Here is a 27,160-nt window from a genome sequence, read left to right on the forward strand (position 1 = left end):
GCTTGCTTCCTTATATTATTACTAATAGTAATATGGTGATAACAATACAGTAACAATGTATACAGTGCATTACATTTCAAGTGCATTCAACCACCCCCTAAAGTAACTGAATTTTATTTTTCTGTGATTAATAAAAGTGAGCAGTAAACATAGTTATCTCCATATCAATTAATTACTAAGGTTATAACTTTATAGAACACAAACTTCACAGTTTTATGTTCTCTAAACTTAGCCATTCAATTTTAACTACAACTGTATAATATTTACTGTTCTTCTCCCATGTCCTTTTAAGTCTATTTTCTCCCTCCTTATGTGTGTGTCACTTCACAAATACCACATTCACAAGCCCTACAACAGTACACACACAATTTTATGTTTACTTTTGTAGGGCTTGTACTGTTGCATGGACCATCTAAAGCCAACAATACTGCATTAAAACTACATTTAATTGATGAATCTTTATTCCTATACAATTTATATGGAAAAAAGAAATATCAGTTGCAGATTTCTACTGGTCTGGTTTTAACGAAATGTGGAATGATGACAAATACTTTTAAGAGTCCCAAATATAAAATTTCATGAAAATCCATCCACTGCAGTTCCCTGTTACATGTGGGCAGGCAGACAGACAAGAAAGATAATAGGCACGTGTGCACGTGAATAATATCAAGAGTTTAGAATTGCCTGATATCCTAGTATGTAAAAATACAAACAAGTTATGGCCATTAGTAACAGCAAGTCTCAGCATCTGTCAGTTGGAGTTTTAAAAATTATTTCACTATTAGGAAAATTAGACTGCAGAAAGCAGTTAAAAAAAAAAGTAATAAATTTGACTAACTTGTAGAGTTGCAAGAATGATAAAGCAACAAATGAATCTGAAAGAACCAATTAAGAGATTTTAATCCAGATAAAATTAAAATGGGAGAAGATTCTGGAAAAGAAATATCAGACCACACAAATGCACATATTTAAAGTTAAAAGAAACAGTGTTAGGACAAATGAGATGAGTAACAGCTGGGGCAACCAATAACTGGTTATTCTGTGGAAAAAAAAGTAAATCAACTTGGCTTATTATAGATGAATATTTTACAGCTAAGTTTCTTTATTTGTGGTCATCATCATCATCATCAGCCATTTTCAATCCACTGCAGGATGAAGGCCTCTCCAGCAACTTTCCAGTTCCTTCTGTTTTGAGCACTGGCCATCCATTTACTACTCAAAAACTCATGAATTTCATCTATCCATCTCCGCCTTTGTCTTCCAGGTTTTCTTCTAGCTCCTCTTGGGTACCATTCTGTTATTTTCTTAGTCCATCTGTCATCATGTCTTCGAGCTATGTGTCCTGCCCAAGACCATTTTAGTTCTTTAGTTTTGATAAGAATGTCCTTTACTTGAGTTTGCTGCCTAATCCATGTGTTTCTCTTCTTATCTAACAGTCTGATTCCCAATATAATTCGTTCCATTCTTCGCTGTGTGGTTCTTAGCTTCTCTTCCATTCTTTTGGTGAGTGCCCAAGTTTCACTTCCATAAGTCATGGTGGGGAGTATACATTGATTCATTATTTTACGTTTCAGACAAACTGGGATATTGCTCTTCAGTATGTGACTATATTTCCTGAATGCTATCCATCCAAAATTTATTCTTCTCTTGAGTTCCAGCCATTTATCATTATTACAGCTAATAACTTGTCCCAGATAAGTATATGACTCCACCTTTTCAATTACTGCTCCTTCAATCATTATTTCCCTTTCCGTGGCATACTTGTTCATCATTACTTTTGATTCAGCCATATTCATCTTTAGTCCAAAATCCTTACTAACTGTGCATAACTGATTAAGATTTTCCTCTAATTCTTTGGGATCGTGACTTATGACCACAATGTCATCTGCAAATCGTAAATGGTTTAGGTACTCTCCGTTCACACTGACTCCTTTCTGCAACCAGTCTAATCTTCTGAAAGCTTCCTCAAGGGCAGCAGTAAACAGCTTCGGAGATATTGTGTCTCCTTGTCGAACTCCTTTCTCGATTTTAAATTTGCTACTGTCTTTGTCTAGTCTAATAAAGGATGTAGCACTCTCATATATTTTCTTCAAAATCATAATATATGGAGTATCTATATCTTGTCTTTCCAGTGCCCGAAACATTGCCTTATGCTGTATGGAGTCAAATGCCTTTTCATAATCCACAAATGCCAGGCATAATGGTGTTTTATATTCATTTGCTTTCTCCATTAGCTGTGATATTACGTGAAGGTGATCCATAGTTGAGAATCCTGTCCTAAAGCCAGCTTGCTCTTTCGGTTGATTCTCAACAAGTATTCTTTCTAATCTGTTAGTAATGACCCTTGTGAATAACTTGTAGATTTGGGATAACAAGCTAATTGGTCTATAATTTCCAATTTCTGATTTATCTCCTTTCTTATGCAGCAAAATTATGATTGCATTATTCCACTGCTTAGGCATCACACCTTTTCTAATGCACTTTGTGAAGAGCCTTGCCAGTTTGTGTGTTATGTCTCTTCCTCCCAATTTTAACAACTCTACAGTAACTTCATCTTCCCCTGGGGCTTTCCGATTCTTCATTTTCTTCAATGCATGTTCTACCTCATCAGGAAGAATATCGGGTATGTCGTATGTGTTGCTACTTTGCAATCCATCTTCCCCACTGCTGGTATCATTCCCTCGCTCCTTGTATAATTCTCTATAGTAGTCTTCTGCTATTGGAATTATCCCTTCTCTGCTGTTTATAAATACACCATCGCTATTCTTCAGTTTCAGTATCATTTGTCTTTCTGTATTACTGCTCATGGCTGCTGATTTAAATCCTTTGTTTTCCCTTAATGCTTGTTCTACTTTTCTTGTGTTAAATCTTCTTATGTCCTCTCTGAGTCTCTTTCTAATGGCTTTGCATAACTCAGTATACTCAATTTTCTCCCTGTCAGTGTTTTTCTTGCTCTTCATTTGTCGTCTTTGGTTCATCATGACAAGTGTGGTAGCTTGGCATAAATGGCTTTAGGAAAGTGATGAGCATCTTTAATGAATCCATGAAATTTTTAGATATGGCATATACACAGCAAGAATATACCCAGCTTCTCAACAAAACAGGGCCTTGGCAGTGCTCCCTACATACACACTACTTACGCTCTGCATTTTCAATTTCAATCTTCTATTTTGAAACAAGATGCTGGTCACTCAAAATGTCACCAACATCCACTTAATTGTTTACAAGCTATGTGCAGCCAAATTCATAGTACATACTTGTGTGTGTGAAAAGGGGGGGGGATATTGGACTTCTGGTGTCATAAGCACCCACTAAATACTGGTGTTCATACTCTATTCATACCAAATCTGAATGAAGCACTCATGGTGTCCCAGAGTATTCACATGGAAATAATACAACTGTTAGATTGACTTGAAAAGATCAGGTAATCATAAGAACTGCTTTTTCACAGTTCTTTGCAAAAAAAATCTGAGAGAGCAGATTTTTTTTTTTTAAAATCTATGCAGCACTAGAAAAAACTTCACTGACACATTAGACAAATGTATGTCTACAAAACTATTATAAAAAGAAACACTTTCATAATAAACAAGAAAATGCTACAATTAAGATGAGCTCTCAGGGGTTGCAATATCACTACATGTATATTAAGGTACCCAATTCAAATTAAAATCACCTACCTAAGAATTTATGAAAAGTGTAGCATATATCAAGGGTTTAGTGTCAAACAACGTTATCAACTACAAAATCATTTTGTAGTTGATGCTTTTGTAATTAACCAAAAAAAAAGTCGTTCGACATTTTCATGGTTTGCCAGGAATGTACTTACAGCCTAAGCTAACCTGTAAAGTACTAGGGAGATGCAGTTCTATGACATGATATGCACTGTTATTTGTATAAAATAAAAGTAAAGTAATTGCAAAAAGAAAATGCAATTTTGTAGCTAACATTGTTTGACACTAAACCCTCAAAATATTGTTAATATTATTGTTTCTGTAAAGATATTACTCTTCTGAATGAACAGGGCATTCAACACAATCCTAATAGAGGATATATTTACTGATGCCTCAAAATTAAGTTTAAAAGCAGGTTTGCTGCACAATGGAAACGTATTCCCATCAGTTCCTTTACTTCATACTATTAGAAAAGGAAGGCTATTATCAGAGAAAGAAGGCTATAAAAGTAGTCTCCTTTCATAGTCTTTCATAATAAAGTAGTCTCCTTTCATACTAAAGTACCAAGACTGCTTAGAATGCCTGGTGATCCTAAGTTAATTATAGAGATCTCCTATGGCTATATTTAGTCCTTAGAACAGTTGGTTACTCACTGTTCTACAGGGAGTTTTCAGAAAATACTGTTGTTTTCTACATTTGTAGGACACTCCTGCAGAAGAAAAATATTGTATCGTGCAGCATATGCCACGAGCCCAGTATTCTGTGCTATTGGAATGCTAAGTTTTCACAATTAACACCACATAGGAAAAGTTTTTTGCTGCATTGGATGGAGAGAGAGAGAATCTACGCTTGAAATAGCTAAAAGGATTCACTGTAATCAGTCAACGGTAGCACATTTATTATGAAAATTATCAGAATTTTCGGTCAGTACACTCCTAGAACCGCCTTTATGTTCCAATTTACACCAATCCAACGAAATCTACTGTCCGGTGATGCTCTCATAACTAGCCTTAATAGTTCAATGTACTCACTTGCTGCCTCCTTTAAGATTATAGGGTATATGCCATCAATCACAGGAGCCTTACTCCCTGTAGTCACGAAAGTTTTTTTTTTTTTTTTTTTCACAACAAAATTCCTAGAGTTATCAGCTTGCTTAGTCCATTTAGGAATGCTTAGGATTGCATGTGATGTTTGCAATTCAGTTCTTGAGGAGTTCATTAATTTTCCTTCTTTCAAACCTCCTTTTGGATCATGAGCCGGATGTAAATGAGTCAGTGGTACTCTTTAGTGAACTACTTGGCAACTCTGAAAAATGCTCACTGGCTTTTCTTGTCACTTCTAACCTCATTTTTTTAAATAGACTTGTTATCAGTTACACATATAACCAAAGACAGCCAAAACAGAAAAAATTTAGAAGTATATGTACAAACATACTTCTGATATATATATTTTTTTTCTACTTCAGTGGCATGCATCAGTCGAAACTATTTAAATCTTTCAGTTTAGCACCCCCCCTCTTGTGTGTGTGTGTGTGTGTGTGTGTGTGTGTGTGTGTGTGTGTGTGTGTGTGTGTGTGTGTGTGTGTGTGTGTGTGTGTGTGTGTAGCAGTAAATATCTATCAAATATTCAAATACCCTTGCTACTCCAGTTTAACACTATGTGCCACATAGATTACTGCAATGTGTAGTAACTGAAAATGGCCCATTTTTCAGAAACATAATTACCTCTTCTTTTCCTATCCATGCAATTTCACTAAACAATGCTTATTGCTTTCATTCTTTCACAACTAGTTTATTTTTATTTTCTATTAGGGAAAAATTTCTGAATGCCACTGAGCCTGCACGATCAGCACAACTAAGAGATAAATTATTCTATGACAAAAGATGCAAATAAACATTTAGCATGTATGACATCACCACTACAAAATGCTAGATTTATTTTTGTATTTCTTTCTATATACTGTACGCTGTTCTTGTGTTTATTTAGCATTAGCAGAAGCATATGATGTAAGAAAGCAAGCTTATACAGCATTAGGGGGAGGGAAAAAACTTCCTATTTCACCCCATCCCCCACTGCAAATGTTTGTCTAGTTGTGCCTTGAATTTGTTTAAGCTATCAACTTCTACAATGACAGATGGAAGTTTGTTCCAATAATCAGCCACCCACTGGCTAAAGGCAAGCTTCTGCACATCTATTCTAAAACTGTCTTTCTCGATTTGAATTTATGTCCCCTCAGGCGATTAATCTGGGCAAGAGGAAGAATCCCATCAGCATTGAGCTTGCTTGCTCAAACCATTCAAGGTCTTATACACCTCAATCAGATCACCTCACAGGTGCCTAATCTCCAGACACTGTAATTTGCAAAACTTAAGCCTTTCTTTGTTAGAACAACCCTTTGTTCCATTCTATAATCTTGTTGCCCTTCTCTGTACTCGTTCCAGCAGCTCTACATCCTTATCTCTGCTAGAAAAAGTAGCTCATCAGACAGTGTCTGCACTGCTCAGAAAACTTCATATATTTCTGTATACTGTACTTATGTTTATTTGCTTGCAAATGTCTGATTACATTGCATTTCCCACTGCTTGAAATTGAAAAATCCCATCTGCAAGCAGTACACAAGACAAATGTGTTACCTTTCAGATTTTAAAATACACAGAATACAGGCATACCTCGGTTAACGTTACCTCTGATAACGAAGCTTCGATATAACGAAGTCCGCAATTTCAAGCCCCATTTAACATAAAAAAAATATTCCAGTTTAATCACCTGAAATCTAAACAAACTGACGAAATTACGGAAACCTTTTGGGCTTCTCGTGGTTGGTTCGAGAAATTTAAAAAAAGGGCCAGGGTTCATGGTGTAAAATTAACAGGAGAAGCCGCAAATAAGTTTTCAGAAAAACTAAAGGAAATAATTGAACGTGAAAATTTTCCACCAAATTTGGTGTTCAGTGTTGACGAAAGCGGTTTGTTCTGGAAACGGCTACCAACAAAAAGTTTCATTTCTATTGAAGAAAAACTAGCTGCTGGGTTCAAAGCAGCTAAAGACCGTTTAATGTTACTCTTTCGATCAAATGCCTCTGGCGATTATAAATTAAAATTGTTATTAGTTTACCATTCAGAAAATCCGAGGGCATTAAAAGGTAACATAAAAATGAATTTACCTGTAATATGGAAAGCAAATAGAAAAGCGTGGGTTACCAAGGAGTTATTTACTGATTGGTTTGTTAACCACTTTTGTCCTGAAGTAAAACGGTATTGTCAAAAAAACAACTTTGAAGAAAAAGCTCTTTTGTTGTTAGCCAATGCTCCGGGACATCCTACTGATCTTAACACGTTGGACACATGCATTCCTGTCAAAGTTGTGTTTCTTCCAGCAAACACAACTTCTCTGATTCAACCATTGGATCAGGGAGTGATAGCATCATTTAAAGCTTATTATCTGCGTCGAACATTAAGCAATTTAACTGAACTAGAGGATAAAGAGGAAATGACAGTTAAAACTTTTTGGAAAAACTACACCATTAAAAAGGCAATTGAAAACATTGATAGTTCTTGGAAAGAAGTCACTAAGAAATGCTTAAATGGAGTTTGGCGCAAAATATGGTCAGAAGTTGTACTAGAAGAAGAAAATAGCATCCAAGAAATTAGAAATGAAGTTATCCAGATGGCTCAATCAATAGGTTTCGAAAATGTCGATGAAGAGGATGTTAGAAATTTATTGAATGCAGAACATGATGGTTTTTCAGTGGAAGATTTAGAAAACCTTGTTAGCAACGAAGACAAAGATAATGAAGACGAAGTTAAAGAAGTTCCTGCCGAAAAAGTGTTAACAAACAAAGATTTAAAAAGCTGCTTAAATGACATTGAAAACGTTTACATTTTTTTAGTGAAAATGATCCTGATTTAGGAAGAAGTTTTATTGTTAAGCGATCAGTGTTAAATGCAATAACTCCGTATAGGCAATTGTTAAATGAAAGAGAAAAAAAGCATAAGCAATCAACTTTAGACTCATATTTTAAAATGTGATTTCACTTTGTATGTAAGTTGAATGTTTATTTAATAAAACTTTTCTTTGTTCGAAAAAAAAGCTTTTCATTTTCTTTACGTAGGAACGTATCCCTATTCTGGCCATAGTATTTTTACCTCTGAAAACGAAGTTTCGCTTAACGAAGTAATTTCGTGGAACGCATCCTATTCGTTATTCGAGGTATGCCTGTACTTGCATATACATCTTCTGAAATTAAATCATATTTCTGGGACATCTTACTGAAATACACTTAATTACCTTTCACAAGTATTATGAAATAATTGCACATAATTGAGAACAATGGTATTATCTCATTTTTCTAGCTTGCAACAGACTACCACAGCACACCTTGCTGTGGTAGTCTGTCATTAAAGAAAATAAGCAGAAATTTGCAAAATTTTAACAAAGTTTATTATTATTAAATTTTTTTTTTTTTTTTTTTTTTTTGTGTGAAAAAGTCAGAACTGAGCTTTTGCAAGATGACTAAAAGACTCAAACTGAGCAAATTCTCTGTCATAATTCTACAGAACTGGCAGCTGTGAAGAGGGTATCATTTCTAGGCTGGAACATTCATTTCCATTGCATTGGAAATGGGGAAAAAAAAAAAAAAAAACTGCAGATAAAAGTGTGTGCATGATTTTAAAATACACAGAATACTTGCATATACATCTTCTGAAATTAAATCATATTTCTGGGACATCTTACTGAAATACACTTAATTACCTTTCACAAGTATTATGAAATAATTGCACATAATTGAGAACAATGGTATTATCTCATTTTTCTAGCTTGCAACAGACTACCACAGCACACCTTGCTGTGGTAGTCTGTTGAACTGAGCAAATTCTCTGTCATAATTCTACAGAACTGGCAGCTGTGAAGAGGGTATCGTTTCTAGGCTGGAACATTCATTTCCATTGCATTGGAAATGGGAAAAAAAAAAAACTGCAGATAAAAGTGTGCGCATTTCCAATGCAATGCAAATGAATGGAACATTCATTTCCATTGCATTGGAAATGGGAAAAAAAAAAAACCTGCAGATAAAAGTGTGTGCATGTGCCCCCCCCACTTTACTTTTATGGCTACTTGAACAATTGATTGTGGCAAACTATGCTCAGGTGTTTAATATGGTCATATTCATTAACAAAAATATGAAGAAATTCACAGAATTTTTGTAAAAGTTATGATTTTAATGTAGTTTCAATTTTTTTTTTTTTTTTTTTTCAAAAAGCAAAAACTAAGAAAAACTGTTTTTTGCAAAACAACAAATTCCATGGTCCCAACTATATTACAGAGATAGATGGAAAAGATAAAGTAAAAAAAAATGGATTCTTTGTAGTAAAACCTGGAAAGTTGGCAGCTAAGGGAACATTTTTATTTCGATCTAAAATCTTGAAGCAAGATGGCTGCATTTAAATTAATAAGGTGAGACTTAGATCTTACAGTCCAATCCAAAGCAAATTTACAGAAGCATGTGAGGGGATAGGGACAATTTTATTTGAAAATCCAGATTTCAGCGATAAAACTAGTGATGTCCACAACATAAATGCCTAAAATTGGGGATATAAAAATCAACCAGTAACAATATAAGGGATTCTTTATTAAAAAATAAATTAAAAAAATAAAAATAACTTATTATTACAAATAATTTATATTAGCAATTATAACAATGGTGACTAGGAGAAAATAAAATAAAGGCTCATGAAGGTAAAGTACAGCATGTTCATATATAGTATAATTACAGATAAAATTATATTATTTATAAATAGTTATAATTTAATTATATAAGTAAAATTATAATTAAATATAGTATAATTACAATGTTTTAAAATTAGTCCACATAGTACTAGACACTGATTTTCAATAAAAATCTGATGGAAGCCACAGTACGTTTTTTGTGAAAAAAATAAATACATAATATTACAATAAAAACAAAATTATTCCTAAATGTAAATGCAGTTATTGCCAACATATTGTTTCTTCAAAAGGATTAAATCCTGCCAGTCAAGTACTATTACAGTAATTAATCTGTCCGCAACTGCATATATACTCGGGTGCCTCCGTAGCCAGGTGGGAAGGAGCAGCAGTGTGTAACACATGTTTTTTGATTAGACCAGAGTTCGATCCCATCACCACCAAATACAGAGGATGCGGAAAGGTCAGGGAATTGCCACCGCATATTCCCGGAGCAATATGATATGCCTTAGTTGCTAATGCTCCTAATAAAAAAAAAAAAAAAAAAAACAAATAACAAACAGCATATACACATTCTCCCCCCCCCATATATGCAATCCAGTCTCCTTAAACCAAATAATACAATAAGTATTATTTCCACCTCCCATAAGTCATGGAGGAAAATATAGTGGGTTGTTCAGATGGAGGATTTCTTTATACCCTTTCCCAATGGTTACCAAACTTTTATCACTTGAAATTAAAAGATACTATATTTTCAGCACACAAAGAGTGACTGACACTGAGTTCAGAGTTTTTACACATTTTTCGCCAAGCTTGATGAGGGTCTCAACATACCAAAGCACTGGAATACAATCTGGGAACCACTACAGTCCACCCTCCCAATGACACACTTCATACACACTGTGTTGCAAGTGGATATATCACTGCCTCTCAGTAGATTTATGTTGGAGTAAAATTTACATTTTCCCCAAACACACTTTGGACTTTTTGTAATAATTTTAAAATTGTGAAGTGTGTTTCACTATACTGAATGAAACTACAACCTCAGAAGATAGTTGACATTTTGTGAATATGTATATCTTGTTCCATCATTTGTTCTTATCTTGTTTTCTTCATACTGTAATGTTAACCTTATCATTTTTTCATATAAATGGAAAATTATATTTCTGGTTTATTATATATTTTATTGGTATATTTAGTATTATCCCCTAACCTCCTATTTTCTAAGGTACCTTAGTTTTGCCGATCATGGTACTTTTCAGGAATATATACCCCCCCCCACCAACAGTCAGCAAAAGATTACTGTATCACTGTTTAGACACCTTTCAAGCAATTCAATTGCATATGGTTTTGAAGTCCTTACATAACACGTGGCATATTTACAGTTCATGAACATGGCATCCAAAATGAAAGTAACAAGGATGGCAGCCTTTACTAATTTATTGTAAAATATCATTTACCAATGATATTTTGCAATAACTTAGTACCACCTCCTTTCATCCATTTACCCCACTAAGGGTGACGCCAACCAGGTATTATTTTTAAATTAGGAAATAGGTGAAAAGTCCAATAGTGCTAGATCTGGTGAATATGCAGTGGATTCATGCCTAGAGGGCAAGAGAAAACTTTCTTCACAGCTGGAATCACATTACAGCATTGGTGGTAAAAGTGTATTGACCCCCAAAGGGAACTAACACTGAAAAGTAACATTACCAGACTCCCCAAATAAGCCCTTCATACTCAGGCCTAAACTTTTCAAATTTCCCTTGTAAATTTGAAAATGAAAGAGATGAGACCGATGCTTAATAGCTAATGTTTTTTGTAATTTTTGGTAAAATTAATTTTTTTAAATTTTTTGAAAATAAAAGGCATAAAGCACCAAGCTTGTTTTAAAAGAGTTACATATAATAAGCAGTTGAGTTCATTAAGATGAAATAGTGGCATTGTTCAAGCTGAATTTAGAAAATAAAACATTTTCCAAAAATTTGAAAGGAAATATGTACCTGTTAGGTTCCCCACCACCATTTTTGCTACAAATTGAAGCACCATAACTACCTGGTTAATAGCAACTGCCAAATACACACAAAAACTAACAAATCAAAAATGAAGCAGTGACTTGTGTAAAAAAATAAAATCCTAAAATAAAATAAAATGGTCTAAAATTCATATCCGGTGTAGCTTTAAAATACAGAAATACAGCTAATGCATTTCAAATTTAAAATTACTATAGTTAAAAAAAAAGTTACCTTCATAGTTGACTTGTCCATCACCATCAATATCTGCTTCCCTAATCATTTCATCTACCTCTTCATCTGTCAACTTTTCTCCAAGATTTGTCATTACATGACGTAATTCAGCTGCACTGATAAACCCATTACCGTCTTTATCAAAAACCCTGAAGGCTTCTCTGATTTCTTCCTCACTATCTGTGTCTTTCATTTTCCTCGCCATCATTGTCAAGAACTCGGGAAAATCGATAGTACCATTTCCTGAAATGGACAAAATGATTGTTAATTAGTGTTATATCTATTTACTTGTCTAATTTAATTTTGATTATCATGCTATATAAGCTTGAAATACTGTGACATAATAAAACCACAAACTTTCCATCAACATTTCAATCATTGACAAGTGATGTGAAAACCCCCGTATAACACAGCACTTCTACAACACTGTTTCACTCTAACACAATTGATAAATTGTGGCAATCCTCGCACAACACAGTACTTATATATAACATGGTTTTGCTCTAACACAGTTTAAGAATTGCGGGAAATCTAGCATAACACAGTATTTTTTGAGCTTTTGTGCTGGGGAAAACCCTGCTATTATGTTAGATGAAATTTTCAATGTTTCCATTCCTTTTTGTGAATCCTGCTGTTGACTTGCTATCATGATATTTTTCTAAAGCACATTTCTGGAGGCCACTACCATAAAACAATAAAAACAATTTGCAGTTTCCAGTTTATTGGTCTTTTCTGTTAGTGTAATCAATTATAAACAGGTAGTAAACTCTCTTCTTGCATTTGCTATAGTACCGATAGCTGGAATTCTGTGGGTTTTCACATTATTATGGTGAAGTGGGTTTCCCCTTCCATGAAATATTCAATCATATAAAAAACATAAATTTTCAGAAACTCGTTACTCTGTATTTCACTTGTGCATATCGTGTTCTTTGTTATTAATTGCTTATCAATTTCTACTGTTTTTTTTTTTTTTTTTGTTGAAAATTTAAGTCAGTGAACAGAAATATCAATTAGTTAGTATGTACATATTACTGTACATATTAATTAAGCTATGTATGCAAGCATAAACTTATTTTTATTTTGCTAACTAGAAAATATTCTTCCAATTTTCTAGTATTATTTTACTTTGTTAATTGGTAAGGTAATAGAGTTAAATTTGTGCTTTATATCTTTAAAGCTGGGGTCGACTGTATTTTGTTGGGAGATCCCTGGGTTAGGTTCTATGCTACTGAACTTGTGCTTGTTTGAGACCATAAAAAATTGCGACTTCAAAGCGTGCAGTTCGTGACTTTTAAAGAGAGCAGAAAGTATGCGAAATCTAGATGCTGCAGAAAAGATTGTGCTTAGCAGCAATGAAGAGGAAGAAAATTAAATGAACGTAAATTATCTGATATATAAGTATCACAGTTTGTAAGGTAAGACGTTTGCTCAGTTATTACTATTATAAAAATAAGGTTAAAATATTAAATTATTACTACCATAAAAATTAAGTTTCTGATAGTTATAAAAAAAAAACTGTATTTTTGTTAGCTTCTGGAACTTCTGGATCCCCTTTGTACTGGTTTTAGTCCCGCATAACACGATTTTGCATTACACCAGATTTTTTTAGGAACCAAATTACCGTGTTATACGAGGGTTACCTGTATTAAAAGGTTGTATTCTGCTGCAGGGCATCAACCCACTTTCTTGGCAACTCAATCTCACCTCAAAATGCATAGGAAGTTCATTTCAAATAGACACTCTACACATAGTAAGTAGTAGAAGTTAATCTTCAGTTACTACTGCTGTGATTATACGATGGGGTATCAAAAAGTTCATACCCTGATGCAGATAAAACATCAATAGGAAGATGCCGCTTTTAATATAACTTGTCAACATATTCAATAAATAACATGTGAAATTTCATTCTTGTAGGTGATCGTACACCAGAGGTGGAGCCCAGAATCTGAGGAAGGACACTATGGTTGACAAAGCAGAGTGTATTGAGAAGTGATCAAGTTCTTGCATTTGCAGGGCAGGAAAGCTCAGGAAATTGATGAAGAAATGAAAGCTGTGTATGGGCAGAATTGTCCATCCTATGACACTATAAAAAAAAAAAAGTGGAAATGGGAGTTCCAATACGATTGTACAAGTGTCTTTGAGGAGCCAGGAGAAGGAAGGTCATCAACATCCACAGACAGTGAGACAGTTGCAAAGGTTGAGCAGCTGGTGCTAAGTGACAGACATGTGACAATTCATTTCATCGCAAATGGGAATTAGTTATGGTTCTGCCTACAGCATTTTACATGACTGTCTAAGGTCTCTACACAATGGGTTCCAACACTGCTGATGCCTTTGCAGAAGCAATGTCAAATGCAATGTTCTTGCCAACTGTTGGATTTGTATAATGCGGATGTTGAGAACTTTTTTGATCAATTGGTGACAAATGATGAATGCTGGGTGCACCAGTATGATTCGGAGACTAAAGACATGTCAAAGCAGTGGAAGCACACCACCTCCCCACCTACCAAAAAGGCAAAGACCACTCCATCTGCAAAGAAGATGAGGTTCTCCGTGTTTTGAGACAGAAAAGGGGTTATCCTGACAAATTACCTACCTCGTGGTTTTACACTTAGTGGAGAATACTACAGAAATCTTTTGAAAAAGTTACGCAATGCTTTGAAGATGAAAAGGTGTCGAACATTAACCAAAGGTGACATCTTCTGTCAGACAATGCACCGGCTCACATGGCCATTACCAACTTTGTTGCCCAGTGCAGTTTCAAATTACCGCGGCATCCACTCGATTCCCTGAACCTAGCACCGTCAGACTTCTTGTTTCAAGAAATGAAGAAACCATTGTGTGGACGCCACTTTGATTCATCTCAGGAAATCATCAATGAAGCGTAATTGTGGTATCAGGCAAAAAGTGTGGATTTCTATGATCAAAGCATCAAACGACTGATCCATAGATAGGAGAAATATGTTATTATACATGGAGTGTACATAGAAAAGGATTAAAGTTCCTGTGAAGTTTCACCTTTCTAGGGCTATTATTTCTAGGTAAGGGTACTAACTTTTTGATAGCCCCCCCCTCATACTTCAAATAAAGGACCTTACTGCTGTATAAGCACAGCTTGCATAAGCAACAAGGTCCTGACTTAGAAGCAATTCTGTACCATGGCTTTCTTGAAAGAGAAATCATTATCAATTTTTTTTTTTTTTTTTGGTTTTTAGGAGCATTAGCAACTAAGGCCATATTGCTCCGGGAATATGCGGTAGCCATTCCCTGACCTTCCCGCATCCTCCGTATTTGGTGGTGACAGGCTCGAACCCCGGTCTAATCAAGAAGCGTGTGCTACGCACTGCTGCTCCTTCCCACCTGGCTACGGAGGCGCCTAATCATAATTATAGCTGAGAAATATTGGCAAGTACCCTAAACACTATAATATTAAAATATAGACCACATGGTTAGAGAAGTCTAGATCCAGAAATCTTCCTTCAACTAGCTAACCTGCTATTCATTAACCCATTAGTGCTGGACGTACTCGTATGGGAATGCAAATTCCCATACGAGTACATATGGGAATTCAAGATGTTATTTTGAAACTGTTGTAATTCCATGAAATATTTCTCTATATTGTTTATCTATAAATATCAGGAAATGATTCATATAACGCAGTCAGCGGCAGATGTCTTCAGTACCGATCTTGTAACTGTTGCAAGAGCCCGAATTATTTTTCTAGTGACTTACCAAATGTATCATCAATTTTTTTTTTTAATTGTCTGTTTTACAAGCAAATTTAGAGACACAGTATATGCTGTAAATATGAACAATATTTTATTTATTACATTTTTCTAGTTTTTTTTTTTTTTTTTTTTGTTTATCTTACTGTCCTCAAACAGGGACATTAGGCGTTACTGTACACAAGTTTTATTTTTGTTTATAGTGAATCATAAACTGGGTGATAATGGAATCAAAAATTTTCTTATGGCAAAAAGAAATACACCAGACTTTACAAATCAAGAATCTATAATGATGAAGAGGTTTTTGAAATTTTCATATTTACGTCCAAATATGGATGGGTTGACAGAATGTGAAGAATTTATGAAGATGTTTTTACAGCACCTTAACTCATTTCCAAAAGAAATACCTGGTTCATTGGTATTATCAAATTTTTATTTGAAAATACCAATGAAGATGTTTTACCCCTGGAAGAAGATGATGTTCAGAAGATAAAAGTGGTAGTGATTCAATGGTATATCTTGATTTCGAAAAAGCAAAATGGCTGAAGATGCACCTTTCGGATCAAATGAACATTGTTTTACAAGTGAGTTGGATGCTGTGAAAAATGACTTAAAAGATTTTTCCCCACCTAGAATATTCAAAAAACTTTTTAGTGATGAAATCATAGGCTATACTTGCAAATAAATGATATTATATGCTTAAAAAAAAAAAAAAAAAACACACACACAATCGTGAATTTACTTTTTTTTTTTTTTTTTTTTTTTTTTTATTTGGTAGTTGTTGGCGCATCGGCTTCTGTGGCCATATTGCACCTCCCAAGGTTTTTGCAGTACTTTGATCCAAGCCCGAGGCGGGAATCGAACCCGCGACCTTTGGGTTGCCGGGCAGGTACTTTACCCACTCGGCTAGCCCGGTCGGCTATGAATTTACTAATCGCCAAGAAAAGAAATGCAAAATTTTATTGCAATATTACTTTTGACAGGATATCGCAAACCTTCTTCAAGAAAGAATGTATTGGTCACTGGACAAGAACTTGGGTATCTTGTGCATTTATAATGCCATGTCAAGAGATCGATATCTAGAAATATGAGCTTGGCACACCCAGGGTCCTGAGCTGGATATCATCATTCTTCTCTTTCTGGATGATTCTCCCTCCCTCTCTCTCTCTCTCTCCTCTCTCTCTCTCTCTCTCTCTCTCTCTCTCTCTCTCTCTCTCTCTCTCTCTGTCACAGGGTAAATCAAATGTTTTTTTTTTGGCTGGTGCAGTATAAGCCTCAGGCTTCCTTGCACCTTTTGGCTAATAATAATAATAAAGAGATTTGTACATCTGGTCAATAATGATGAAATTGTCAAGATCGAATGTACAAAGTTAGGCCAATAACGAACATGCTCAGAAAATAATTTTGCCAGTGGTTTTTTTTTTCACAAGGATCTGTCAATAGATGAGTCAATGGTGAAGTATTTTGGACATAATCCACCTGAACAATTTATCAAGGGCAAACCAGTGAGGTTCGGTTACAAAATTTAGATGGTAAATAGTTCTTCTGGGGGGTATTGCTACACTTTTGATGTCTATTGCAGAAAACCAACTAAAGTAACCAAAACTGTGAAAGAGTACACCAGATTTATTGATTTATTGGAACATGTACCGGATCCATCAAACCACGTAGTTTTCTTCAACAATTATTTTACCGATATTCCAAAAACAAACATTTTTCTCAATAAATTTTGATGACAATTAGGTGCAATAAAGTAAGGAAAAAAACAAGTACTGTAATTACTTGAATTCATGTTTAAATAAACTTTTATTGCAACAGTTATTCTAAAAACAAAAAAAATACATATTGTTAATGCAAAGTTTTGCAGTAACAATATGTATTTTTTTGCATTCACACTACCTGTCTGAATGGCCAACCAGGCTAGCCAGGTGGGTAAAGTACCTGTCTGGCAACCCAAAGGGCGCGGGTTCAAATCCCTCCTCAGGCTTGGATCAGAGTAAAATGGAAAAAACTTTGGGAAAACTTTGCATTATGGCCACAGAAGCCGATGCGCCAAAAACTAACAAAAAAAAAAAAAAAAAAAAACTGTCCGAATAAAGTGAGCTCTTAAGAAACATAAGCAATCAATAGTATAAATGTTTAAAATGGATCTAATTTTGGTACATATTTGATTAGCGGCAGAAAACGCCCTTTCGGATTCTGTTCTGGTACTACTGTACTGAGATAATCGTAGGCAATCTCAATCCATATTTTCTAGGCTTTGAACTTTTTTAGCAAAAATAGTTAAAAGTATTTCATTAATTTCCGACTCAAGTTCATCTTTTAACATCTCATTGCAATCAGGCAATTTCTTATTTTGGAAAGAATTTGCAGAACACTGATGTTCTGTTCCATGTTGGTCTTCCATGGTTGAATTATGTTCATTCCTTTCTGAAGGCGAAAGACGTTTTATTAAGCGAATCGTACTTTCACTATAGTATCTTTACTGAGTCTGGGAGAGAGCAAAGAGTGGGGATAAAGATTAAAGAAGAGAGCAAAGAATGCAGTTAAGGAATTCTTCACATACAGATTAGACTCTTATGTAATGGACGTGGGATAGTATTAGATGACATAGCTGAAGTTGCAGATGAACTCAACAGTTACTTTGCATCGATATTTACATTAAAAAACCCTTTGTGTCAATGAGATATTATGGAAGTGAAGTTGAAAAAAAATGTAATTAATGATGTTGAAATTTCAAATGATTATTTAATGAGAACTTTTGCGCCTACAGGCGAGTAAGGCTCCTGTGATTGATGGCATATACCCTATAATCTTAAAGGAGGCAACAAGTGAGTACACTGAACTATTACACAGGAGAGATTCCGTTGGATTGGTGTAAATTGGAACATAAAGGCGGTTCTAGGAGTGTACTGACCGGCCAGTCTAACTTCAGTAGTAGGGAAAATCATGGAGGCAATGACCAAAAGTGGAATTCAGGATCACTAAGATGAAAATGGAATTCTGTAGGATACACAGCATGGTTTTGTAAAGGGAAAATCATGTTCAACAAATCTGGTTAGCCATTTTGACAGGTCACTCGTGAGCTGGATTTAGGGAATAATTTCGACATTGTTTATTTGGATTTCAGCAAAGCATTTGACTCAGTCCCACATGAGTGGTTACTTTAAAAGTTGGAGCAGGCTGGAATCATAGGGAAAATCCTTAGATGGATAGCACTATGGCTTGAGGGCACAAGGCAGAGTTGAGATAAATGGTTATTCCTCAGATTGGATTAATGTAAGTAGTGGGGTTCCCCAAGGATCAGTATTGGGACCACTGTTGTTTACAATTATCTTAAATGACATCTATGAAGGGATGGAGTGCGTGAGGTCTAAACTTGCAGATGATGTAAAGATCAGTAGAGTAGTTAATGATCGCCGCCATGCATAGCTTCTTCAGAGTGACCTAGATAGATTTCCGGGATGGTCAGAAAAGTGGCAGCTATGCTTTAATTCAGCAAAATGCAAGGTCTTACACCTGGGGAACATCAACCCCAAAATAACTTATACACTTGGTGGAGTTGAACTAAAGTCAGTAGTGGAGGAACGGGACTTGGGAGTTACGATACGGTCAGACATGAAATTGTCCAAGAATTGTGGACAGGTTGCAATGTTGCATGGTGTTCTATCGATGATTATCGAACATTTGCTAGTAGAGATAATAATGTCATAATCACATAAAGGTGATTTTAAAATCCTTATGTGATTAAATTATAAACAATTATTTTTTTTTAAATTAGTACCGAAAAACCGGTATTTTTTGTATCAATACCGGTACCTCAATACCGTAAAAAAATGACCGGAATCCCAGTATTGTAAGCCCTAGTTATGACTATAGGTTTGATGTCATCAACAGCATATTATGTAAAAAACGGAACGATGTGATTCTATTGAACCATTACAATACTTAAAACGTTGGTCAAAAACTGCAAAAGCTAAGATCAATGTAGAACAACCTGCATCATTTGCATCTTACAATAGTGGGTGATGTAGATACCCAATGTATATCTTTGTAAAGGATAGTGATAAGAGGCAAGATATGGTGATGGATCCTGTTTACACACATGTTAGATATGACTATCAGTAATGCTTGAAAGTTGCACCAAATGACAGCAGAGATAAAAATTAATCAATTAGATTTTCATCGAAACAGCATATGAAGTTATTTGAAAGATGCTGCATCAACAAGAAGCAATAAGAAGCGAAAAGACGGAAGTTCCACGAAAATTAGTGAAGGCCATCACTTTCCAGAAAAAGCTGATGGATAATTAAAATGTTGTGTTTGTCATATGAAAGCTAGGTGGTCATGTAAGAGCTGTCAGAAACCAATGTGCATTGAAAAAAGGCTGCTTCGAAAAATATCACTTATCTGCCTAACGTCACCATTTGAGAACACCTGTTTTTCTAAAAAAATATATTTTCTTTGAAATTTTGGTATTGTTTGTTTCCTTTACTTATAATCTCACTATAATATTGAGCGAAATGAGTTTTGAGAAGTAGTTTTTTCATAAGCATTAATGGGTTAATATATATGTTATTTTACGGGTTAATATACATGTTATTTCCTTAATTCATGGTTTTTTTTTTTTTTTTTTAAATGCAAATTCAGTCTTAAGTCATTACAGCAGGCCCCCGTTATAACGCGGTTCGCTTTACGCTGATTCGCTATAACGTTGTTCTTATATTATAACCCGTATCTGACTATAACGCTGTTATGGATCACTATAACGCTCTTTTACAGATTGCATTTTTGGCATTTTAACGAAATCGTTTCATTTGATGGAGTCGATAGCTTGAAAATGAATATAAAAATACTGTTAAAACGTTTCCCATGCCGACCTGAGAAATATTCCCACGCTCAGTGAAATTCTCTTGCGCGTTAATTTAATTGCAGTACAGTGACTTGTTACGTAGTTCGGAGATCAACATTTTAATAAATGATCACGTATATTGCTTGTAATATTTGCGTTATATGCATTTATCCGAAGTCTAGTGATCACTCAGTACCGTATTAGACATCGTGCGAAACGGACAGTTTACTCGAACATTGTATCATAATTAATGCAACCAACGCAGTTACATTTTCGAAGAGTTAATAATGGCCGATAAGAATGAAAAAGCAACAACATCTGAGCGCAATACGAAGACTATAAATGTAAGAAAAACACTGAATTTGAAAATCAAATTAGACGTTTTGAAGCAAATCGATCCGGTCAAAGACAAGCGGATGTGTGCCAAAATTTAGGACTTGCAAGTTTAACTGTAAGAACAATTATAAACAAAAATAATAAATAAATAAAGAATTAATTTTAGCAGCGGGAAAGATAGCTGTTCCACTGCAAGCAACTAGGGCTAGGGCCGGCTATTAGGATTGAAATGGAAAGTAACTAATTTTATTGAAGATAATATCCAATGCAGAATTCAGTTAAGTTAAATATTATAAATAATAAAAAAAAGAGAGATTAGCCTATATGCTGATCTGAAGAAAACTCACCTAAAAAAAAATTGGAACCATTTAAAACTAGTAAGGGCTGGTTGAATAGATTTAAAATCCAGGGAGAAGCCGCAAGTGCAGATCAAAGAGCCGAAACTTTCAAAAAATAACTTGTTAAAATTATCGAAGAGGGATATTGTGTGTTATACTTCTCAACAAGTTTATAACATAGACGAAGCAGGACTTCTGTGGAAACGAATGCCTAAAAGAAGTTTCATATTGAAAGATGAAAAAAACATGCCAGGTTTCAAAGCGGCGAAGGATCGGTTGACTTTATTGTTGGGTAGTAATTAAATTGCGGGGGGATTTAAAATTAATACCCCTTTTAGTTTATTTGGAAGAGGGCCAAAGTTCAACCCAAAATCGACACATTTTTCATAATTAAATTCATCAATTAAATTAGATCAATTAAATTCATGATTTTAATTGGAATTTTTTAAGTTTAATTTTGATACGTAAGTAGTTACCAAATAATTATATACGTATGTAATGCGGAATATTTTATATGTACAAATATTTGAATATTAAATATTTTGACCGACATTTGTGCATCTTTTCACTACCGTTTATTATTGATTAGGAAATATCCTATGGCACCGACCGCAACTCACAAATACATATGTTACTTTATGGGAATGCGGCGCTCGCTTAGTGCGGATTCACTTAGCGCTCTGTTTTTCCAGAACGCATTATCAGCGCTAAGCAGGGGTCACCTGTATTACCATCCCCTAGGTTTCTTTTTATATGGTTTATACTTAACTTCAGCTCAGACTAAAGTCTCAGGTTTTGCAATTCCAGTCAACTCTATTCTCTTAGTGTATTAGTGTTTCATAGCAGGTTAGTAACTTTAAAATGTCAATTTTATTATAGATTTTTATTCTTCCCTAGGTTTGGCATAATATGTATGGTTTTTATTAATTTCAGCTCTACCTATAGTCATAGGTTTGCAGTCCCAACACGTTCAATTCTGTTTTCAAAGGAGTCTATATTAGTTCCACTAATTTCTATTCTGTTTTTCAGTGGTCAGGAGCATTTCAGTCACATGGATTCAAAATATCTCAACACAGCTCAGAGTATTTCGGTGACATCATCCTTACCTCTTATTCCCATCAGCAGGTTCCCTCGTCAATATTATTAAAGTTCCAGAGTATTGAAATTAATCCAAGCAGATTTCCCCTCGGAGTGATGCAGTTTGATGACTTCGGTGGTACAATCTGTGATCTCCCATTGTCAAGTATTAGAAACCCTTCTAGTAAGTATATGCACTGATTTGATTTATTTCCAACTTCATGGTTTGTATCTCCTTAATCATTTCCAAAGTCATTTAACCAAGTCTCACATTTTAAATGCCAGTTTCTTATTAAAATCTTGTTTAGGAAGCAGAATGTTATCGAGTTACTGAATGAAGAGAACACTGTTTTATAGTGATTATTTAGATTCACTGACATTTGAATGTTTGACAGTCAATGTGGATTAAAGCTAGAAAGTGAATTACATCAGTGATGGTGCAAGTGGGTTTGAGGACATGCCAAGATCAGGCTGTTCTCACACTACAGTGACGACTGAAAATAGGGAGAGAATGAATGAGTAAATATGCAAAGACTGACAAATTAAGGCTAGGAAACATGTGAGCAGGAATAGGCCTTAATGCCTTACACAATTCTGGACAATCGGAGATACAGGAGATTATGTGCCAGGTAAGCTCTACAAATGCTAATACCAGATCAAAGTTACCCCTTTTAAGTTTCCTAACAAGTTTAAAAAATTAATAAATATCCATCTAATGGTGATCATGTGTTGGTTGGTTGGTTTTTTGGGTTTTAATGGCACATCAGCAAATAGGGCTATAACATCACAACATAACTTACCATCTGCATCTACTTCATTTATCATGTCTTGTAATTCAGCTTCAGTTGGATTCTGACCCAAAGACCTCATAACGGTGCCTAATTCTTTTGTTGTTATTGTGCCATCTCCATCTTTGTCAAACAATGAAAATGCCTCCTTAAATTCTGTTAAAAAAAACACAAAAGTTAAATGAACAGAATGTCAGCTTGAGAAAACGAAATGCTGATATTTTTTTATTAAATTCTACTAAACTGCAAAAAGGGTATATTTCTATGGCAAAGATATTTAAAATAAATGATAAATATCTCTATCATTAAAATTTTCCTATGCAGTACAACTTTAAAAAGGCTTTCTATAATGCATCTAACATATTTTTTAAACATTTAACCCAGATTGGGTTAAATGTATAAGAGGAAAACAGTATATACCTAAGTAAAAAGGTGGGAACACTAATTAGATAATGAATTTATGAATTTAGGGAAAAACTTTCCTCACACAAGAAGACTGGCTGTTGTGTGATTTGCTCCTTCAAAACACAACAATGCATAACAAAAGAGGAAAAACAATACATACCTCGGTAACAAGCTGCTGCTAGATGTTCAGAATACTGCCTATAAAAAAAAAATCAGTCCAGGGTTAAAATAGAGGGCAGATTAGCCCTAAACCAACAGAGAGCCTGGATTGACATTAATATTGGTAGTTAAAAAAAAGTGTGATGAAGGCATTGGTCCAATGTTAAATGGAGGTTAGTCTAACTAGTGGGGAGCAGGACAGCTTGTACTTTGGATGCAAATTCCATAGGCATTGGTCTGAGGTTATACAGAGGGAATTAGTTCTTTACCAAAAGGCAAGATGAGTAAGAATAGTGAACATTTTAAGGAAGCTAATGCTGAGGCTTTGTCCATTACAGAGCCAGAAGGAGTAAAATATCAGCCTAGGAAAATGAGGAAAACATATTTCATTTCAGCAAGGAAGAAATATCAAATTACAGTTTGGTTTCCTTGAGTTTCTAAGGAAATGCCTTCTGGTGTATTGTTAATGCACTGTGTTCTCCTGTTGTCATGCAAACAGTAGTCTACTCAGTTTTTTGAGAGATTGATTCAGGAAAATTAGTGTGGACCTGTCAAACGGTATCAGCACAGTAAGCCTGCTGCTACTTCTTTACATGTCCATTTAGGACATTATTAGGTCCTCATCAGTGAAGAAATAGGCAAAGCAGTAACAACCAAATGAATATTCTTCTACATCTTTAAAAATACTCAGTGCACAACCATTTCCAACTCTAGGTGAACTGCAAGTCCATTTAAATCACAAGTGAATTTATGAAACAAGCAAAATCTGTATACCACAGAAGACAAGCAACAAACAACTTACTTAAAAGAAAATAAAGCATGAATAACCACCAAACACTACAAATAAATGTTAGATCCATGAAATGCAAATAAACATTTCAATTTCATATATTTAATATGCATCTAATAATGCACAGTGTACTGTTATATCTAACTTTATATTCAACTAATATTTGTTGTACTCAGAAGCTACCTGCTAACAAGAATACCAAATAACCATATTATGAAATGCTGACCCCAAACACGGAAAACCTGCAGCCACTGCTCATATGGCTATTTTGGACCTTATTCGGTCTTAATCAGTGAAGAGATGGGAAAAAGAGAAATATGCAAATGAAAGATCAATCAATTTTCACCATCTTAATGAGCTAAAAAAGAGAGAGAAAATTTCCCAAATTAACATGATCCTAGAATGGATCATGCACTTATTATAGCTAAATGTAATTCAGTTGTGACACTTCCACTATTCAGTATAACTTTTTTTTTTTCCAAAACCAGAAAACACATATGTCAACAAATTCACTGTTAACGTGAGCATTATGGGAAGGTGCTAATATGACATATGGAACTTAAGATAAAAGGAAAATGATGGATCTAGTGAATTTTTAAACAATTTTAGATAAGGAAAGTTTGGAATGAGATCTTTCAAATACAGAAGTTTACAGTAACATAACATGATACACTTGTGTATGTGACTGCCTCAACTGCAGTTGTAGGCAAGGAAGCAATTCTGCTTTTCTTAGTCATGTCTTGCCTCATCCCCAGTACACATCGAGTGACTATTTCCTAATATGAGCCATGCATCCTTTTTTCTGTAGAATGTGTAAGTGTTAACAGGCTGATATGCATGAACTGTAAGCAGAAAAACCCAGAAAGCTCATGCTGGGACCCATACTCACACCGACTAAGATTAACTCCGGCTCCTATTGAAGAGGCCCAAAAAATTCCTCCAGTCACAGATGGGAACTGAGGCCAGACCTCTTCAAAATGAGTGGCAGGTGGCAATTTATTGTGCTAACCAAGTTAGCTATGGAGGACACTGAGTGAATAAGCAAGTTTGTCTGTTAAAATTTCAAATTTGAGTACTGCTCAAAACACTGAATAAGGCCAGAGTGATAATTAAATTTTCATTAAGGGGTGAATAAAACAAGTTTTGGAATGGGATATTTCAAATATAGAAACCCTTTTAGCTCATAAACAAAATGGCATTCTTGACGCTAACGTGACAATAGAAGAAGAATGGCAAACATTTAAATTGTGAAAAGGGCTTATAAAGACAGCAAATTCAGAACATCATGGTATGAACCAAGAGGTGAGGTTAGTAACAGTTAAGGAAAAGAAAAATTATCAAATTTAGTAAATCCTACTGGAATATAAAAAAAAAAAAAAAAAAAAAAAAAAATGTGAAAAGAGGTACAGGAAAACACTGGGAAGATATAGTACAGTTGAAGGTCTATATAACGACCCCCGCAGGGGAGTGAAGGATGTTATGTTGATCATTCATAAAATCAGCAACAAAACAAATAAAAGCTTGAACATTTAATGTAATTCTACTAATACAATATAGTATAATCTCATTTATAATATATACTACTAAACAAGAAAATTATGATTGCAAATTTTGCATTGTAACCTGATACAATTAAATTGTAAATTTTGTACTTTAAAATAATTTGTCAAAACACCGTTTCAATGGTAGAGAATTATTAAGGTGCATGATAGCAGTTATTTCGCTTTCGCAGTTAGGCTATGCTTGAAAAAAAAAAAAAAAAAAAAAAACACGTACAAGTTCTAATCCTTAATGAGCATCTTTCACTGAAACTTCCTGTTCAACCACAGTAAGTTCCCAATCTTCATCAGTACAAATTTTAGATTCCATTACATCTGCAATGAGTTCTTCATTCGTGCATATCCTGAAACGTTCATCTGCATCCACTTCTGCGTAATCTTTGAAGCTTGAGTATTCCTGTAAGTTTAGATCATGATGCACATGCTCCTATATTTCTTCCATACTATCAGACTAAATTAATAGAGGAGAAATTTCACAAATTGCAATTATTCAAAGCAGTAAATCCAGCATGTTTGAAGCAGTTGGCGATCACTTTTTCATCAACTTCATTCCATGCTGAAACACAAATACATTTGCCTGCATGATGTCGATTTCGATTTGAAATTTGCTTTCAAGACACAGCACAATTATGTTTAATAGCATTCTTCAGTAGTTTTTCTTAAAACACTGGATTGCAACTTGATCAGGTGGCTGAAGAACTGACATCATATTTGGTGGTAGGTACTCGACAGTGATTGCATGTAAGCCGTTTACTTGACAATGAAGGGTGCTATTATCCACAAACAGCAAAATTCTTCTCACTCATCCTATGATCTAAGTCTCTGATCCATCCTTCATAGATTTGTGATATCATCCAATGCTTTTTGGTTTGTTCGATACAATGTCTTCAAACCTTTAAAGCACAGAGGCTTCTGGGCTTTCCAATGATTAAAAGAAGAAGTTTCTCTGTGCCACAAGCTTCTCCTAGCAGTTTGCTGCCAAGAGAACAGTAATCTGCTGTTTGGCCTTTCTTCCGCCACTACATTTCTCACCTTTAAATGTAAGTGTTTTATCCAGTAGCAATTTAAGAGTCCAGTTTTATCGGCATTGAAGATGTCAATGCTTCAAAGCTAACGAAACTGGACTCTGGTCATATTTCAGCGATATATAAACGATTTTCCTTCCATTCTTTTGTAGCATAAATGTCCACAGCTGCACTTTCACCATAAACTTTTTTTGAAAGACAGACCATGAAGAGTCTTAAATTTCTGGAACCATCCATCTGAACTTTTAAATTCTTCAATTCCATTCAATGTTCAAACGATTCAGCCTTAGCTTTTAAAAGATCTACAGGAACATTTTTTGCATGCATCATCATTAACCATTCCGAGAGTACCCTTTCAAGATCTGACTACCTCACCTTTCGTGCTCGAATCCTACCCAGTGCAGCAGACCTCTTAATTAAACGTTCAGTCTTTTTCAGATTTTTCAGAAAAGTGAACAGAGTACT

At 34.8% G+C, this 27,160-nt stretch overlaps 1 protein-coding gene across 1 annotated transcript in view; it reads right to left on the bottom strand.

Moving 5' to 3' along the window:
• Positions 1–27,160, bottom strand: part of LOC150084690 (calmodulin-like) — a gene marked incomplete at its 5' end in the record, with an annotated part of 117,200 nt that overhangs the window by 17,601 nt on the left and 72,439 nt on the right. Inside the window, 2 exons of the mRNA XM_090376323.1 lie at positions 11,642–11,884; positions 22,770–22,913. Of these exons, the coding sequence (XP_090232449.1) occupies positions 11,642–11,884; positions 22,770–22,913 (387 nt within the window). The remainder of the gene's footprint in view (positions 1–11,641; positions 11,885–22,769; positions 22,914–27,160) is intronic.

This window comes from Mastigoproctus giganteus, chromosome 6 (assembly GCF_048544385.1).
Source record: "Mastigoproctus giganteus isolate SK-2022 chromosome 6, ASM4854438v1, whole genome shotgun sequence".
In the NCBI taxonomy this organism is placed as follows: Eukaryota; Metazoa; Arthropoda; class Arachnida; order Uropygi; family Thelyphonidae; genus Mastigoproctus; species Mastigoproctus giganteus.